At 49.7% G+C, this 19505-nt stretch overlaps 1 protein-coding gene and 1 non-coding gene across 4 annotated transcripts in view; both read left to right on the forward strand.

Moving 5' to 3' along the window:
* Window positions 1-481: 481 nt before the first annotated feature.
* SCARA3 (scavenger receptor class A member 3) overlaps window positions 482-19505 on the forward strand; it is a 39570-nt gene continuing 20546 nt past the window's right edge. The window contains exons 1-4 of one of the 3 annotated variants that reach the window (XM_068553925.1): window positions 482-922; window positions 9816-9854; window positions 10761-10828; window positions 19057-19158. In XM_068553925.1, coding sequence (XP_068410026.1) covers window positions 10810-10828; window positions 19057-19158 — 121 coding nt within the window. In that variant the 5' untranslated portion in view covers window positions 482-922; window positions 9816-9854; window positions 10761-10809. The remainder of the gene's footprint in view (window positions 923-9815; window positions 9855-10760; window positions 10829-19056; window positions 19159-19505) is intronic. The other 2 variants (XM_068553923.1, XM_068553926.1) reach the window with 2 other exon arrangements.
* Window positions 5249-5321, forward strand: TRNAR-CCU (transfer RNA arginine (anticodon CCU)). The gene has a single exon. It is a non-coding gene; the product is annotated as a tRNA-Arg (tRNA).

Genomic DNA, 19505 nt, shown 5'->3' on the forward strand with positions numbered 1-19505 from the left:
GAGGCCCGTTTCCCTCAGATGTCACTGTTTATACCAGAGGCCTCTGCAGGAACAAAGTCACAGAAGTTGGGAGCGCTCAGGGCCCAGTTTTCTCTTGCAGAAAACCGAGGCTTGGAGACATGGAGTGGCCGCCCAAAGTCACTCACCCAGAGTGGCAGAGCCGGCCGGCCTGACCAACCGTCTGGGTCTGCCCCGGACCGAGGGATGTGCGACTTTCAGTGCTGAAACGGGGACAGTCCCAGGCAATCCGGAGGACGGGAGGGGCTGGGCCCGGGACCCGGGGATCCTAACTTTTCCAGTCCCTCTAGCCCGCAGATGGGTGAGGAAAAGGTCCAGGGCGAAAATCGAGAGCCCCCCCCAGCCACCAGGCGGCCCCCACCGCGCGAACGATTGCTCTGGAAGAGCCTTCCTTGCGCCCCCAATCCCCAGCGCCGCGGCGCCCGGGGGCGGTCTGCGGGCGGGGCTCGGGGCCTTCCCCGCGCGAGGGGACTCCGGGGGGGCCGGGCGGGGCGCTGGGGCCCGCGGCGGCACAAAGAGGCCCGGCCGCGGCACTTTTGAAAAGAGCGAGGAAGTTGATCTGGGCCGGGGCCCAAGGAGTGACGAGGAGGGAGGGCGGGCGCGCGGGGCCGGGGGCGGCCGCAGCCCTCGCCTCGCCGGCCTCCACGGGAAGCTTGACGGCGGCATGGGCGGCGGGGCGCGGCGCCCCCAGCCTGAGACCCCGCGGACCCTCCTCTCGGCGCACCGCCTCCGCAGCCGGGGCTCCGGCGTGACTCCGGCACCGGGCCCCACTCCCGCCGGCTTCGCCTAGGGCAGCGATCGATCCGTGCCCTCCCGGGACCCGCCGGCTTCAGCCCGGGTCGCACGGCCGCCGAGCCGCCTCCGGCGGAGCCCTCCCGAGGCCCCGGAGCGGGGACCATGAAAGGTAAGACCGCCCGCGCGCGGGAGCTCCGAGGCGAGCCCCTGCGGGACCCCTCACCCTGCCCGGGCGCGGTGGGCACCTCTCTCTGCGGGCGGGCGAGGACGGGAGGACGCCCCCGGTAAGAAGTGTGTGGGCTTCTCTTTCGTCTCCTCCGGAGAAAGGTATTGGGAGGACAGGCTGGAGCCCTGAAGTCCAGCGGCAAGGGAGATAAGAGGCAGGATGCAGTGTGCTCACCGGCCATTGCTCTCTCCCGAAAAGCCGTTGTAAATCCAGAGAAGTATCTGATCCCGTTAACCTGTCAGCACAGAACTATGTTACCCGCCCAACCTTCTACCGGTGTCACCCCCTCCGGAGGACCCGTCTCAGAGGCTGCTGCGGCCCTCACCTAGCCTTCTGCCCAGCTCCAGGCCCAGGATTCTCCTCCGGGAACTTCCACCCTTTCCCCAGGAGAGACCTGCCCTGTCTGGGTTCCTCAGCCCAGGCCCAGCCCTTCCTGACCTCTGAACCCTGGCTGACCGTCCCCTGACCTCCTGGGCGCAGAGCAGCAGGGGGAGATCAGCGGTGCAGGCCCGAGCTCTTCCCCAGGCCGGTGGGCATCACCGCAGTGGTCCTTGCAGCCAGTTCTTGGGATGGAAACAAGAACCAGACTTGGTCCCTGCTGCTCATCCCTGGGCCTGGTTTACTTGAGGCCCGGGAGAGTGCACCCCCGGTCTTCATGGTCGTTCTCAGGCTAAGGGAGAAGGCAGGCTTTGGAGTCCTACCGCGGGACAGGGAACTTCGGGGGTTTGATGCTCCCTCACCTGCTTTACGATAATCCTTCAAATAGCACTGGGGCAGGCGCTTGTGCTCCTAGCGCCTCTTCCACTTCCTGAATGTGGAAACGGCAAAGGGCTTCCGGGGTCATCCGCAGGGCTTTCCACTGTGCCGTCAGCTGGTGTTGGCGAAGCCGCTTCCTTTGCACAGCAGGGTTTGAGGGTCCCTGTGAAGGGACGGCTCCACGGGTAAACCTCTGATGGACCACAGCCTCCATGTTGTATAGTTGCGGAAACTGAGGCCCAAGCAGGTAGGACCAGCCTCGTGGGTGTGTCACCTGTGCAGTCCCCCAGGGGCCCAGGGCGCCACACGAGGTCCAGTGCTCTGCTGTCGCTGTCTGGAGATTATTAATAATTTTTTAACAAGGGAGCCCAGCAGTTTTATTTTGCACCGGGCCCCGCAAATTACGTTGCTGGGCCCGTGGACGAGAGAAGGGACTTGCTTAAGATTCACAGCTCGTCAGGGGGACCGGCCCAGGGCTGCTGACTTCCAGGCCAGTGTGCTTGCTAACGCATACACCCCTCTTCCTTCCCTCCGGCCTCTGGTCCCTCTGTCTGGGCTTCCCGGTGGCCTCACCACGTCTTGATCTATCTGGGACGAGGCAAGCAAGTTCTCATCAGCCCCAGGGACTTGCCTTAGCAGCAGACAGGAGCCTCACCCACCGGGTTCCTGCTCTCAGCTACCGCACCTGCGCAGTGTCCTGTGCCCAGTCAGCGGTCCCGGGGCAGGTCATTACCAGAAGCCTCTGGAAAGGTCTGAGGCCACATCTCGCCACAGGCTTGGGGCCCACGCTGCTCTGGACCTTGATGGTGATGGTAGACGCTGCACATTCTCACGGTGGTTTGGCTCCACCAACATTCCAGAAGAGCTCTTTGGGGGGAAACAGACTGGGGGAAAGCCAGGCAGGGCCAAAATCCCCTGAAATGGAGGAGACACCCAGCTCCCAGGAAGGGAGTCGGGAACACACGGCCCGCCCTTCGGAAACTCAGTGAGGCGATGCCACTCCTCTAAGCGGCGGAGGAAAGAGCTGGTGTGAACAGGTATTTGGAGGAGGTCTGTGAGGAGGGCCGGCTGAAGCAGGTCGTCGGGTCCCAGCGTCTTCCTGGCCTGCTGACTGGGAGGCTGTGGGCTCTGAGCAAGAAACCCAAGTCCTGCCCCTCTCACGCCTTTTCCCTCAGGCTGCAGCCTCACCACCACCTGGGGCCCGATTCCTGTCCGCTGAGGCCTTCAGGGCAGCTCTTGTGTGGTTTTCCCCCAGTTTCGGGAAACCTTCTACGATCTTCCATAACCTCCCAGGGCCCGGGCCACAGAGCTGCGGGGAAGGCAGGGTTGATTCCCAGCCCACCTCCCTGCAGGGTCTCCCCTCATCCTCCCCGGGGGCCAGGAAAAGCCACCCCCTCTACCTGAGAGGGAAAAGCCAGGGCAGTCAGTCAGTATTTGGCCTTGGGGGCATCTGTGGAGTGTGAAGAATCAGGATTTTTTTTTACACACGTGGAAAAAAACAAAGTGCCCAGAAGAGCAGGCGGCCCCTTCCAGGATGGCCCTTCCCCGGGGGGAAGCTGGCTTCAGACTGTCCTCCGAGGGCCGCACCAATCTGAGAAGTACATCTGCTGGCAAAGATTCACTATCCCCGCTCAAAGCAAAACATGGTGATGTTATGTTTTGTGGAGGTTGGTGGGGACGGTACTTAAACAAGAAAACAGGTCTGCTAATGCGCGCTGCCACCCGTGGCCAGGCGCCAGGGCCCGCTCTGCCAGCCAAGCTGTTTCCACCCCGAGGCGCCTCTCGCCCACCCGCCCACTGGCTGGCAGCCGGGCCTCCCAGGCAGCCGCATCTTTTGATGCAAGCAGGCCCCAGCTCCGGGTCCAGCCCCTCTCGCACCTGAGGAGCACACAGCTGCCACCAGCCCCTGGTGATGGGCCCACCTTGGAGCTGCCCGCTGGCTTGTCTGAGCCATTGACGGCCACCTATTGAATTGCTCCCACATCTCCAGTGAGAGGGGTCCTGTCGTGAGATCCCCTCCCAGACATGTGTCACCCCTCCAGAAGCGGCCTGGTTCCCTGCAAAGATGACTGACTTGAGAGTCAAGGACAGAGGCTCTAGTCCTGGCCCCGCGTGAGGCTCTGGTCAGTGTTTCCCTCTCTGGGCCTCGTTCCCCTGCTGGGTGGTCCCGGAGGCCCATCTTGCTCTGACGCACGAGAGGTCCCAAGGAGAGAGTCTGGGTGTTATTGGTCCTTTTCCCATCTCTCCTCCTTTGCTGCTCCTCCTCTGGAAGAGTCTGTGGTCTCAGCCGTGGACTCCCATTCCTTGAACAGTCCCACCTAGTCTCAAGGATGTGATACACGGGACAGGCTGGTGATACCGGATTTAATCCTCTGAGCCCCAGACCCTTACCCGGCAGCGTCCTAAACGTCTAGCTGGAGACCTGCAGACACTCCTTTAAGGTGCAGATGGGAAGCCTTCACATCCAACTGAACCCAGGTTAAATAGCGGTTATTCTGGGATGTTGCCGCACACCTTTCAGTCGGCAAACATGTATCAGTACCCACTTTGGGGGAGGAAGCGGCTAGTCTAAAGGGGAGCAGGGACGCCCTCCGGGGGACACGAAGCATACACACTTAAGAAGAGAACCAAGTAAGCAAGGGGGATGATGCGAAGGAACCAGGGAGTGGTGTATACAGTGGATTGCGTAGGAATCCCCAGAAAGAAAGAGCCTTTCAAGTTGGGGCAAGTCGGGAAGGCTTCAGGGAGGAGTAGAGGGTGAGCAAGGTTTGGATGGGGTCATCCAAGAGACAGGAGGAGCAGGAAGCATGTTGGTGAAAGCTGGGCACTGTCACTGGGTGTGTGCACCGGTGATGGGAAGAGAGATTTGCTTGCCTGGAGACTGAGGGTTGGCAGAGAAATGCAGGGAGCCACAGGACCAGGAGGCCGTGAGTGCCACGCCAAGGACTCCAGCTGTGTCCTGTTGACTCCTGTTGACTTTGGAGAGGCCCTAGAAGGGTTTGTCAGGAGATGGCCGGTTGCTACTTCTCTAATGACCTTCCCCCATGTTGGGAAATCTCTACTTTTAGAGGAAGCAATGAGGGAAGAAGAAAATGAGCCTGTAACAGAGCCAAGAGGAGCGGTTGGGGACACCAGGGGAGAAGGAGGATGTAATGTAATGGAAACCGAGAGGAGAAAGTTCCAAGAAGGAGAAAATGGTCAACAGTGTGACTGTTGATGGACAGGCTTAGCTAAGGGTTATTTGATTCTGAAAAAAGTAGGCTGCAGAGACCTAGAGGGGAGTGGGTGTATTTGAAACAAAGGCACAGGAAGACCTTGTGTTAGAGAAGTTTCAGGAAAAGGGAGCTAAGGAGTTGAAGTAAGAAGCAGGGCCAGGTGTGAATGGTTTTGCGAGGTGGTGCTGGCCTGCCCATTGGAAGGTGGAGGGAGAGAAAGGAAGGAGAGATGGGGGCCCGGGGATGAAGGAGATAGGAGTGGCTGAGCTTTGCTGTAGAAGGAAGAAAGGCTAGGACTTCCCTGGTGGTCCAGTGGGTAAGACTCTGCGCTCCTAGTGCAGGGGGCCCGGGTTCGATCCCTGGTCAGGGAACTAGATCCCACGTGCAGCAACTAAGTCCCAGAGCACCCTAAATAAATAAATAAATATTTTTTTAAAAGGAAGAAAAGCTGTCTTTATGGGGGCCCCAGGAAGGATGTAGACATAGGCTCTTTGCATTCCTAGTTGCATTTAATCTTTTTACCATATATCCCCATTATAAAAATTTTGAAAAATTCAGGAAAGGAAAAAAAAAATCGCACTCACCTGAACTCCTACCCCTCAGAGATAATTGACAAGATTTGGAAGAGAGTTCTTCCAGAAATCCTTCAGTGTATATTTTCACATGGATATTTTTCACATAAGTAAGATTATACTACTAATAACATGGCTTATTCTGTGTATGTTATTTATAAAATTCAGGAATAGAACCTAGATATCTTCCCTAGGCAGTAAGTATAGATCTGCATTCTTTTTTATTGGCTGCATAATATTCCATAGTATGGCTTTACAATAATTTATTTAACCAATCCCTTATCAATGGGCATTTAAGGTATATACATTTATCCTCAGGTTTATCATAGCATGCAGTGATAATCTTTACATCTCCATCTTTGCCTAGTGGTATATGTATCCCCTTAGAAAAAAATTCCTAGAAGGGGGTTGCTGAGTGAAAAGGCCCGCTCATTTGAAGTTTGGCTATCATCAAAAAGAACACAAATAACAAATGTTGGTGAGTACATGGAGAAAAGGGAGCCCTTGTGCACTCTTGACGGGAATGTAAATTGGTGCAGCCACTATGGAAAACAGTATGGAGGTTCCTCAAAAAACTAAAAATAGAGCTACCATATGATCCAGAAATTCCACTCCTGGGTATATATCCAAAAAACCCCCACTAATTCAAAAAGATATATGCACCCCAAAGTTCATAACAGCATTATTTACAATAGCCAAGATAAAGAAACAACCTAGGCGTCTGTCAACAGATGAATGGATAAAGAAGATGTGGTACATATATATATACATACACACACATATATACGCAATGGAATATTACTCAGCCATAAAAAAGAATGAAACTTTGCCATTTGCAACGACATGGATGGACTGGGAGGGTATTATGCTGAGTGAAATAAGTCAGAGAAAGACAAATACTGTATGATATCACTTATATGTGGAATCTAAAAAATACAACAAACTAGTGACTATAACAAAAAAGAAACAGACTCACAGATATAGAGAACAAGCCAGTGGTTACCAGTGGGGAGAGGGAAGGGGGGAGGGGCAAGACAGGAGTAGGAGATGAAGAGGTACAAACTACTTGTATAAAACAAGCTACAAAGATATATTGTACAGCACAGGGAATATAGTCAGTGTTTTATAGTAACTATAAATGGAATATAATCTTTAAAGGTTGTGAGTCACTATGCTGTACACCTGTAACTTATATAATATTGTACATCAACTGTACTTCAATTGAAAAAAAACGAAGTTTGGAAATAGAGTCCACACTATGCTCCCAGGGCACGAGGGCCCATCTCCACACATCCTCATCTACACTGAGTTTAAGGGGTAGGCACCTGGAGGAAGTTAGGGCAAGATGAAGAGCTTAAACCTAATGGGTTTGATCTTTTCAGAAAGGGAGGTAGTGAGCTCATCTTTGGAGAATGAGGTGGGCTGAGAAGAAGAGGAATAGTGGGTGAGGATGCAGATGGGAAGATTTGACCGGGGACAGAGCCACACCAGTGTCTGACATGCCCCCACGGAGCTGGGTCCCCAGTGCAGTGCAGAGAGAAAGGGCTGGGGAGTGAAAGGCACCAGGGCCAGGAGAGAAAGCTAAAGGCTCCCGGGAGCCACAGGTGATCCTGGGGGCCAGACTGATTGCCTGGGAGAAGCAGGAGTATAAAGACTTAGTGCAGGGGATTAGGAAAAACAGCGGGAGAGGGAGCAAGAAAGGAGCTTGCGATCATGCAGACAGAATAGCAGTGAGGTTTACCCCAGAGGGTGTGCAGGCTGAGCTGCGGCCAACGTGGAGATGAGACCTACAGATTGCAGGTCAAGGAGCCCTGCGGTCTAGAGACCCAGGGGGCTTTCAACATGTTCCCTCCATTAAAGCTGGTGGCGGGAGACAAGATGAAGAAATCATCGAATCCAGGTGATGTACTTATCCAGAACAGTATTCCCCAAAGTGGGTGCACCTCTGACTACCAGTTCCATTGGATTTAATAGATCATTGTTTTCAAGAATGGCAAGAGATTCTATGGTGAAATAAGTTTGTGAAACACAGAATTAAACACAGATTCAGGTGGACTTTTTTTCTTTTTTGCAGAACTTTTCAAAATTTGTACTATGTTAATGTGAGTCTCGAGATGGTGATGGAAAATGCAGCATTTTCCAGATTTACTTGATCAAAGAACCCCTTTTCACAAAGAATATTTTGAACTAGTGCTCTGTAGGATGTGTTTTTGAGAACTGAACTTCTTGAAAGTTGGAAATTGGACCTGAGAGTGACAGGCATTAGGAAAGAGAGATAAATGACAGCAGCAATTCAAGCGGGATAGAAAAACAATCCTAATAAAAATGGCTGTTGCTACCATTTATCAAGTATTTACTATGTACCAGGTACTTTTTGTATGTTGTCTCATTTTCGCAGCAGCTCTGTGCAGTAGATGGTGTTCTCACTATTTTGCACACGGAGCCCAGAGAGGGGAAGGGGAATCCCCCTGCTAGGGAACGCATGACTGGAAGTGGTGAAAAGCAGAGAGTGAGGGGTTTGAAGGCCCAGAGGTAACAATCAAGATCAAGAAACTCATGAGTCCCACCCCTCCCACCCTACTGGGTTTGTGGGGTTCAGGAGCGATGGAGGAGCTCCTGTCTCCACAGAGGAGACCATTGTGCTATGTGATGGGGGAGGGTTAAGGTCTGTTGTACTGAGTGAATAGCTGGGGTTCTCTTCTCAAATAGAGGCTATACAACCCCTTGAAGGGGTACAGTCATCCCTCTATATCTGCGGGGGATTGGTTCCAGGGTCCCCCATGGATACCAAAATCCAAGGATACTCAAGTCCCTTATATAAAATGGTATAGTATTTGCATATAACCCACACACATCTTCCCATATACTTTAAATCATCTCTAGATTAGTTATTACACCTAATACACTGTAAATGCCAGTGTAAATGTAAATAGTTGTAAATACACTGTAAATGCTATGTAAATAGTTGCTGGTCACTCAGCAAGTTCAAGTTTTGCTTTTTGGAACTTTCTGGACATTTTTTTCCGAATATTTTCTAACCGCGGTTGGTTGAATCCACGGATGTGGAACCCACGTGTACGGGTTGGCATTTGGAGTTACCGCAGATAACCAGGGATTGCTACTGGCATTCAGTGGGTCAGAACGCCAGATGTCTGCTTGGTGTGGGTAAATCCTGTCTAATGGAGACCTGTGCCACTCAAATGCCAAGAGTGCCCCAGTTAGAATACTGAGGGCAAGAAAGGGGAGGAAAGTCATTTAGGATAAAGAGGGAGATTGCCCACAACCTCTGTGGTTACAGGAACTGTGGAAGGCAGCAGATGCTGGGGGCTGGGGGCTGGCCCTGAGGATGCAGGCAGAGGTGGCAGCAAGGAGAGGAAATGCCTGTCCCAAGAGCATCGAATGTGGATTTTAGGAATGAAGGATCAGAAAAGAGGTGACTGTCACGGGGGGGAGCAAATCATGACACCTTGCCGAGCAGGAGAATCTGAAAGGGAAGGACCAGATCATCAGAGCAGAGAGGGACAGACTGATTCCCATCCGAACATAAACGTACCCGCAGCGGAAGCCTGTGGGGAGGGGGTCATGGCAGAAGGGTTCCAATGAAGACAATTTTACCACCTTAATTATAGCATTCTCCGACCATAAACTACAATTATTCTGCAACTTTAAATATAGCATTGGCTCCTGAGAAGACTCCGAAATCTTTATTTTTACTGACCCAATTGGCTGTTTTGAAAACCCACTCTGTGAACTCCATAGAAGATAATCATCAAAATATGTTCCTTGAAGTTCCCAAAGAAAGACCTTTTATTCAGTTCCTCGAATCTCTCCCCCTTGCTGACGCTGATGGAAGATTGCAGTCCCTGAAAGGCTAAAGAGTGAATCAGCACCACATTTTCAGTCAACCAAAAGCTGAATTCTGCGACCACAGTTGAGTTAGCAGTTGGTTAACAGGTCGGGGCTGTTTTCCACCTCCAGAGGGACAAGTGAACCCGGCTCAGCCCCAGCAGAGCCAGAAGTCATGCCCAGCCATGTGCCGACTCTGGCACCTTCAAATCAAACTCTCTACAACGTGGCTCTGTGGCAGCTGAGGCTTGAAAAAAACAAGGGAGTTCCCTTGTGGCTGCCTTTCTGATATTTGAGTTGGAGAATACGACCGTAGGTATGGGAGAGACAGAGGTTCTTTCAAGTCTCCAGTGGCTGCCACTACTTTATGAGTCTGGGCTTGCAGCGCTGTCTTTGAAGGCTAATTTTTTTTTTTTTTTTTAAATTCACTGCCTGGAATTTGCGTAGAGATCGCTAGCTGAAGAGTGGAGCCCGGCTGTGCCTTTGGTAGGTCATTCATGGGCTGGGCTTCTTCATGACACGGATAAGACGCTCCCTCACGACAGCTCCAATCCCTTGGGGCCTCTGGGACAGGGGAGGCTGAAAGTGGCTCACAGAGTCTTCGATGTTTGCTACCCAGAGTAGCTGGCTGTCCCAAGCTTGTCTCAAGAGAGGGGTTTTCCTGAATACTTAAGGTTCCGGGCATTAGCCTAGCTTTGCCGGTGCCCTTTCCCAAGCCCACCCCCCTCCTGTCCCAGTGGCCTTTCTCCTGGAATGAGCAAAATGAAAAAAAAAGAAGAGTACAAAAAGAGAGACAGAGAGAAGGCAACAGAGGCTACTTCTGCCTTTCTGGAAAGGTGGCCTCTTTTCAGACAACTGTGGCGACATCTTCAACCATTCCGGGCACCTGGCAGCTCACACTGACACGCAGGTGCTTCTCAGTTTTCAGCATGTCAGGAGGTGCTCAGTTTCATGGATGGTTTATTTATGATGCAGGAAAGAACCACAGCCTGATCTGAGAGGGCCATAAAAATGCTGGTGGTATTCTGAAGTGATTAACTGGACACTGATGGAAAAAATTAACCACCACCCACCCCCCAAAAAAAGGGAGGCCTTTTAGCTTTAGGAGAGGAAAATCATATCCCTTGTTCCAGCTCTGAGAAAGGGAGGGGAAGAAGATCCTAAATTTTGCTGCACTGCCCCCAACCTACCCTTTCATTCCTTTTCAATCCAAACATTAGGCCCCTCCCTGTATATTCATTTTAAGTTTCTGCTGCTTTAAGCCTTTGCATATCCTCAATGCATCAGAACTCCCCAACACTCCCTAGCCATGGAGAACTCTAAGAATAAACCATACTTAACCCATATTTTAAATCATTAATCTTTTTTTTTTTTTTTTTTTTTTTTTTTTAGTAAAACTGAGCTCTTAATTAAAAGGGCAGAAGTTAACAATTAACTAAGGATGCAGACCTTCTCAAAAGGTCAGTAAACCCATCTTTTTTGAACACCCACTATGAGGTCAGCCCTGTGCTGAAAGAGGCTGAGGGAAGATTTCCTGACCTCATGGGGATGACAAACCACTGGCAGGCCAGACGTGTAAACAGATGCTGAGCCTGGATGGAAGAGGCCTTTCCGAGCTCTGTGGCCTGTCTGCGCTGGGTGTGTGTAACTCTGCAAGCACTCTGTATGTGTATTTGCATCTTGCTTCAGATCCCTGGGCATTTCAGAAGCTCTAACTAGCTGACGGATCACTTAACCTCTGCCAGCCTTTGTAACATGACAGGTGGGCTCTGTGACTTGTAAGTTCCCTTCCCACTCCCTCTCTCTGAAGGCTCTGGAAAGCTGGGGCACCCAACACTAAGTCACATGGCCCCAGAAGGCATGGGAACAGGCAGCATGGGAGATGCGGAGGGGGTTGGAAAATTCTTTTCCTGTCTCTGCTGACCCCACTTGGTCCAGTGCAAGGGGAGAGTACAGATCCTGTCTCATCAATCATCCTCTAATCAGTCATAGCCTCTGTGTCCTCAAGCCCAGCTCTTCTCAATTCTTTATGTCTGTTTCCTCATCCTTCCTCTGACTGGCTCAGTCTTGATGTAATGTGAGTATAATGAGTCCATGCTTGCACAGGGTTTGGCTTCTAAGAGCCTCACAAAGCTTTGGATTATGTCCTCATTCAGATGAACAAGGCTGAAGTGGAACAGTTGCTATAGCGTTCCAGACATAGGTAAATTAGGGGTCCCCAGGGTCCGTGGCTCAGCGCTAGTAAACAGGAAGTTGGAAGGATTAGAAAGAGAAGATCTCTTTGGGGATGGGACCCGGGGAGCAGGGGCGGCGGGGAGAGGTGGGGCTGTGAGTTATGGAGCTGTGATGTCAGCAAAGGGAAAAAGGGAATAGGGCCAAACATTTGCGAAGCCCCTCATCTAAAGAGAGCTGAGATCGTGCTGGCCACCATTCCCCTTCCCGCCGGCGGCTCTGCAAAGTATCGGACGGGTCTCGGTGAATTCCCACTTGCTAATGACTGCCAATCTAGGGGCTCTCAGTGGGAGAGCAGAGTTATGACAGAGCTGTGTGCTCTCCCAGGGGGTGTTTGCTGAAGGTTGGTGTCCGTCCATCTTGCTTGATTTAAGTCTTCCCAGATTCCCTGCAAAGGCTGTAAACAGCGAAGTGATGAAATTGACCCTGGAGCCAGAACAGGGAGGAGGCCTAGTCACAGGGGCGGGCACGGAAGCACCACCAGGGGTGGAGAGAGACGAGAAACACAGGCACGAAGGCCTAGGAGGTGTCTCTGCTCCAATGAGTGGAAGGAATACCTCCCCGAGGGGCCCCCGGGGCTGCTGTAAATCCGACAGCCCACAGCGTGGTTCTGGCTGAAATCATCTGGGGGTGAGAGGGTGCCGCTAGTTAGGGTGAGGGTTTGGTCTGACACAGCACAGAAGGCACCGCCTCGCCTGAGGCGCTGGTTTATGGGGAAGCGATGGCAGTCCTGGTAACGTCCCAGGCAATGTTATCCTCTTAAACTGTCGGCAGACTGATGATAGGGTAGCAGCCTGAGACACAAAGCGGGGCTCAAGGGGTTGATTTCTTAGGATATGTATAAAGGGTACCAGTCATGTCAGCCTTCCTTCTGCTACTGTACCCACCCTCCTCCAAAGCGTGCACACACACACACACACACACACACACGAGAACACACTAACTGTATCAGACAGAAGCTACCTGCAGTTTGTTACTGTGGAGAGGAAACTCAAGCATAAAATTCAGGAGGCTTTGCTACTCTTACGGATCAGGGGTCTTGGCCTTCCCCAGGCAATAGAAATTGATCAGAGGCCAGACAAGAAATTCAGGCAAGGCTTTACTGGGGCCCCTGAAACAAAAGGTTTCCTTGCTTGCTCCCCGACGGGGGAGGGGTGTGAGCTGGTCCCTTAGATGGGGTGAGGGTAGGGGTGTGTCCAGGGGTCTGGCCGGAGGGGTGGCTTAGGAGTTTTGCCCACCCCTTAGGTTGGTGTTGCGTGCAGGGGGCATGCACAGTACCCTGCTTTTGCTCCCGACACCCTGTTTTTGCTTCCGGCTCTTCAGAAGTGGCAGTTGGGGGTTTTTTTTGGTCTTCGGTATCTTTTTGTCCATAATTTGCAACAACTGTGCATGCACGCAGTTATTTTTAGGCCCTTATAGTTTCTTTGTATGTTATTGCTCGAGGAGACGTTTTTGTCCAGGTGCAAGCCCTGCAGCAAAGGGTCCCAGGTCCCAGGTCCCAGCCTGTCTCATCACTAGCTGTCCCTGTGGCTTTAGCCAGGCATTCAAAGTTAACCCTCCTCCCCCTAACTCAGCTTCCCCATCTGTAAAACTGGGAGAATAACTTCTCACCCTGTCTCTCTCTGTCAGGCTAGTTGTGGGGATAAAGGGTATGAACCCAGGTCTCTGCCTTCCCCCCCGCATTAACTCAGAGTCTCTGAGGGTGGGGGGCTGACCTTGGTCTTTGCACCAGGCTTCTCCATGATTACACATGCAGGCATGGACCCCCTTCCAGGAAGGGTAACAGAAAACCATTCATAGTCCCATGCGAAATTGTGTTTGTTGAGCACTTCTCTGTGCCAATCCCTGTGCTAGGGGCTTTGGGTAAAGCAGAGAAAAAGACAGACACAGTCCCCACCCTCAGATCTTAAACACTGAGGAAGAGAGCTGTTGGATAAATAATAACAGGTATACTGCATTCCACAAAGGCCAAATACAGACCACGTGGGAGAATATGTAACAAACAAGAGACTTCCTCCAGTCTGGGAGCTCGAGGAAGACTGCTAGGAGGTGACATGTAGTCATGACCTGGAGGACAAGCAGAGGGCATTCATGGCAGTGATGGTGGCATCTTTAATTTGGGGCTGCCCACAGTCCCTCCCCGACTGAGCCCGTTCAGGGCTGCCCTCACTTATCGGGCACTCCTTGCCCACTCTGCCTCTTGGTTCCCGTGTAGGTCACAGTGGTCACGACAGCACAGCATTTGGGAAATGAGGCTGCTTCCGGGTCATTGTCAGAGAGCCTGAGAACCATGCCCAGCCCTGGGCCCAGCCCCCTTCATTTCTACCTGCTCACCTTGTAGTCGCAGGAGCAAGGATTCTTAGCATTTGTAGGACCTTGACTCATTACTCTGAGAGGGGAGTGGGTGCGGTAGAGAAGACTTCTGAGTTCAGATCTCAGCTTCACCACATATCCTGGGTGCTGTTAAGCAACACTCTTAACTTCTCTGAACCTCAGTCTTTTTGCCTATGAAAGTGGTACTTTTGACTCTAAAGTTTATAACATCGTTGTGAAGATTGCCCCAAGGCAAGATCCAACCCTTCATCACTTTAAAAAAGGGAACAAAGAAAAACAAATATTGGAGCTTCTACTTCGAGCATTACCAACTTAAAATATCCCTGGGTTATAAAGTTTAAGTGCCTGATAAACTACAAGCAAACTGCTAAATGCATAGCTAGAGCTGAAAGAAAACAGGGGAAATCCCTAGGGACCAAGCCAAAAAAAAAACCCTTAAAATTAGGAACTGAAACCAAACGAGTCCACAAAGGCAGGAGCTGGATGTTAGGAATCTCTAGTCTTGGGTGCAGGAGGAGACAAGGCTGTGAGAGGCCCAAGGGGCACCTGTGGACCTTTGCTGAACCAAAGACCTCCCAGCATAAAAATCCAACCCTAGAAAATGCTGCTTCCAGGTGCTGTCACCCTGGGACAGCCATTCTGGTTGAGGTTATTTAGTTTTTTTGGCCCCAGTGTTTTCTGATGGGCCACGGTCTTCCTACTGTTTGGTCAGCGCCCAAACCTGTGGTTAAGGATCTTGAGTCTCACCCCAGCCAGTCTGCTCCTTGAAAAGGGGGGAGGGGAAGGGAAAGAGGCTAGATGCGAAATCTACCTGCTAGAGAGCTGACAAGGAAATGGGATATCTCCAGACAATCCGCGTGAGGGGAAAGCGGCGGTGCTGGGTTAACACAGGCTTGCCCTCAACTGGTCTGGGGATCTAGTATATAGTCTATGTGCACACTTGGGTGATCCAATCTAAGGAATCAAACCGCAGTGGTCCCAGATCGGTAGCTCCCCTGGCACCTGGCAAAAGTCTAGGAAATGCCCTCTGGAAGAAAGAGTCTTGAACACAGACCCCTCAGGATCCACTGTTTAATCAGGGGCTACAATATGAATGCCCTTCCACACCTCCCCACCCTCTCCCTCCCCCTGGAGTGCATTATGGTGGCCCCAAAGCTGTGCACACACAAGCTTTAACAATTTAAGGAAATAAATATATTGAAACATCTGCAAGACACATGATGATAGGTTATGTTCTCATCAAAACCTTCTGTGAAAAGAAAAATCAACAGTTCAACAGAAAAATGGGCAAAGGCTACATATAGTTAATTCATGGAAAGGCATGGTTAGTAAGCACTTGAAAATGTTCCATTTCACTAATAATTCTTAAATGTGCAAAATAAAATACGGAGATTCTTTGAGTTAAACTCATAAAGACATTTATTTTTTATGAGACTCATTGTGGGAGGGACTAGTATATCAGTATATATTCATATGCTATGTGGGTGGAAGTGTAATTTGTATGCCCTTTCTAGGTGTCAGTCTGTTCATTTGTTTCCAGAACATTAAAATGTTCTTACAATCTGATCCAGTCAATTCACTTTTAGAAAACTGTCTAAAGAAAGTCCTATATGTGCGTAACATTTTACGTATAAGGATTTTCACTGCAGTATTATTCATACACACACTTATTGCATATGCACACAAACACATAATTTTTTTCTGAAGCTCTTGAGGGTAAGTTACATACATCATGGTTCTTTACTTCTGAATATTTCAGTGTGTATTTCCTAAGAACAGGAATATGATCAGGGTACAATTATGAACTTCATGAATGTGCTTCAATTCTTTATCTAATGTACCATATGTATTCCGATGTTCGTTGATCAAATAATAACCTCGATGGATTTTCTTTTCCCTCTAGCACGGGCTCTAGCTTAACATTAAGGATTGCATTTGGTTGTCATGTCTCTTCACCTTTCACTGTCTTTTTTGACTCTACTATTTTTGAAAAATACAGCCCCCCCCCAACTTTTTAAAATACAATGCTTACATTGTGTTTTTCTCATGTTTCCTCATGATTCGATTGTGGTTATGCGCTCTTGGCCAGCAAGTTACGTAAATGATGGTGTGTGCTGGTCAGCGTTGCCTGATTTCCCCACTATATAATTACTGGGTTTTTTCCTCCCTTGCAACTAATAAGTAGTCTGTAAGCAGACAGTTTAAGGCCATGAGTAAAGGCTTACACGTAAGCATACATATATGCTGTTCTTCATCAAAATTCTCCCAAGAGGTGGCATCCACTGATGGTTCTTGCCTGATCTGGTCTTTACCGTGATGATTGCAGAGTGCTGATCTCCCAACTCCAGCAGTAAGAAGAGCCCTCCCTTCTCCCTACCTGTCTGTCTGTCTGTCATTGGTATGGATTCCTGTTTTTTCAATGACTTGTAATTTCATTATTATACTTAATTATTTTAGTGCTCAAATTGTTCCAGATTTGGCCAGTGGGGGCATCTTCAGGCTGGTTTCTATTTCTTTTTGATATGTCCCTATCATTTTTTTTTTTTTTTGAGCATTCCCTTAATTTCTGAAATAGCAAGATGTTCTAGATTCATCTTCTACCTACCCTCTGCCCCAACCCTAGAATCAGCCATTTCTTTAAGAAGCCCGGGTTCTTTTTAGTGGGAAATGGTATTAGAGACCAACATCTGGATTGCTAGGGGTGTTCAGTGCTATTTTGGTGTCTTTGCTTCCTGGACCTTTCAACAAACAAAGTTATATGCATACACATAGCTACAAATATAGATGCATCTATACATATATATGAACATAAACAAATATGTACACACATAAACATATTTTAGAAATTACTGATTCCCACTGATACCTTCAAATTTCAGTCCAGCTCCAAGGGGTTCTTATTTGTCTCTCCCATTGTATATTTCTGTATCCCTTTTCTCACAGTGAGAACCCTGGGTCCAAACCACATCAATGCATTTACTCTATTTGCTGAATCTTGAATTAATCTAAAATAACTTCAGAATTGCTTTACCCATGCTACACCAAGAAATAAAATTGCTTTAAAAGTTCAAGATTTGTTTGCACTTCTTCCCCAATCTTACATTATCACATCCTAGACTGAGATTACAGAGTCCAAACTGTGTCATAATTTACTTAGATTAGTTCCTCTTTCCTTTTTGTCCCCACTTAGTATGTTTATTGTATTCATTCAAGCAAGCAAGGCTTATTTGCTTCCAAGTATTTTTTATTAATAAAATTGAATTTTTTGAATATGTAAAATATTAACATGTTTTCAGAAGTCAAACTATACAAAAAATTATATTCAGAGAACTGTGACTCCTTCGTATATCCCTTTCCCCCTCCCCATCCCTTGTAGAAAACAACTTCATTTTTTTTTCAGTTTACTCTTCCTGTTTATCTTCTTTTAACGATAAGCAGATATATGCGTGTTTTCTTATTTTCCCTTCTTTCTTACAAAAAAGTGACATACCATATGTGCTCCTTTGCTGTTTTCATTTAATATCTCCTGGAAATGACTCCACATCAGTTAATAGAGATTTCCTTATTCATTTGTATAGTTGCACTGAGCCCCATTGCGTGTATACATACCATCGTATGTTAACCAATCTCCTATATTGTACGTTTAGATAGTTCCCAAATTGTGTAATTACAAGTAATCCTGTAATGAATAACCTTGTCACATATATTTCCAGATTGTTGGAGGTCTATATTCTGGACAAATTCATAAAAGTGTGATTGCTGTGTTGAAGGGTAAATGCATCTGCTAAGCCCCCTCTCCACAAGCTTGGGGCCATTTTGCATTCAGACCCCAACTCCCCCCACCACCTAGGCCAACAACGTGTATGGCCCTCTGCATCTTTGTCAATCAGATGGGTGATAAATATTATCACAGTGTAGTTTTAAGTTGCATTTATCTTATGAGTAAAGTTGAACGTCTTTTAAATTATTCAGGGGCCATTTTTATATCTCTTTTTGTAATTGCCTGTTCGGGTCTTTTGTTCATTTTTCTGTAGGATTTTTGGTCCTTTATTTCCTCAATTTTTAAAAGCTCTTTATAAATTTGGTATATTAGCTTTTCATCTGTGATGTATGTTGTGGATATTTTCTCCCTGTTTGTCATTTGCTTTTATGGCCGTGCAAAAGTGTTGTTTTACTAGCATGTAGTCAAATGTATTGAGCTTTTCTTTTATTGCCTCTGGATGTTCAGGCATAGCTTAAAAAATCCCCCCACCAACTATCTCCCAAGCAATTTAGTTGTCATCATAAGCTTGCACCCCGACTTCCCAGCACAAAAGCCCTGGTCAGCTCGATGCAGACCACCTCATTTCTCAAACACCCACTTGGAGGTCCGGCTCATTCTGCCAATATTGGACATCTTTCTTCTGGTCATTCATAAAAAGACCAGATCTTGTAAGGAGGAAGGGATATGCAGTGTCTAGGGGAATGGGAGCAATCTTCTGAATGAGGGAATACGTCACTTAGGTCCCAGGGAACGAGCATGGGATCAGCCTTCCCGCATGAGATCTGTTCCTGCCACGGTCCCTTCCACCCCCTGGCACGTCCTGCACAAGGCAACGTGTGAGGCAGAGGCTGTGCCCATCCCGTGTCCTCACACCGCCAGCTCCTCCTCTCCAAAGCCCCCCAGCTGGGCTGGACGCAGAGTCTTGGTGGGGACTGTGCTGGGGCCAGATTCGCCCTTGTCCCTGCAGAAGCAGAATCCTGCTTCCGTTACAACCTGTCAGGGAATGGAAGGGTGCTGAGCCAGATCAAGCAAGCTCTTCTTACTCCACCCCAGGGGTCTGAGCAAGGCACAGATAGAGAAGGCACCTGGGCTGGCCTGTGTGTCTTTACCAGTTTGCCAGAGATCATGAACTCTCCTCCCCCAGAGGTGTTGGGACTTCCCAGTTCCTCAGCCACTTGTTTCTGACCTCCATCCTTCTTTGCTCTGCTTGCTGTCAGGTCACCTGGAGCTCAGGTGGGCTGACTTGGACCCAGGGGCGGGGGTGGGCGCGGGGTGTGGGGACAGTAAAAGAATGGGGCAGCTGGAGAGGGGTGGATGTGACTCCCCAGCCTGGGTCTGACAGCTCTGTCTCCATCACAGTGAGGTCGGCCGCCGGCGACGGAGATGCGCTGTGTGTCACAGAGGAGGAGCTGGCAGCTGACGACGACGCGGACATGCCGTCCTTCCCGTGCACGCAGGAGGGTAAGGGCTCCGGGCTGATCCCAGGCTGGGGAGAGACTTGTCTGTCCGCATGGCTTCAAAGTCCTGGCTGTCCCTTCCCCGCTGCTCCCCGGAAGCATTGCATGGGCCCGGGTTATGCGGTACAGATGAAGTCAGAGTTTGACACACGTGACATCTGTCTCCAGGGCTCCTCCTCAGACCTGTCCGGGACCATCTCCCCCAGGGCCTCTCTTCCAGCTGGCCCAGAACTGTCCCCTTCGTTGTATCCCATGCCCATCAAGTGGCCCGTCCTTCTCAGGCCCACAGGACCAGCTTGGCATGTGGCTGATCTGAGACACCAACGCCCTCTGAACTGTTACTTGCAGTAG

The sequence above is a fragment of the Eschrichtius robustus genome, chromosome 10, assembly GCF_028021215.1.
Source record: "Eschrichtius robustus isolate mEscRob2 chromosome 10, mEscRob2.pri, whole genome shotgun sequence".
NCBI lineage: Eukaryota > Metazoa > Chordata > Mammalia > Artiodactyla > Eschrichtiidae > Eschrichtius > Eschrichtius robustus.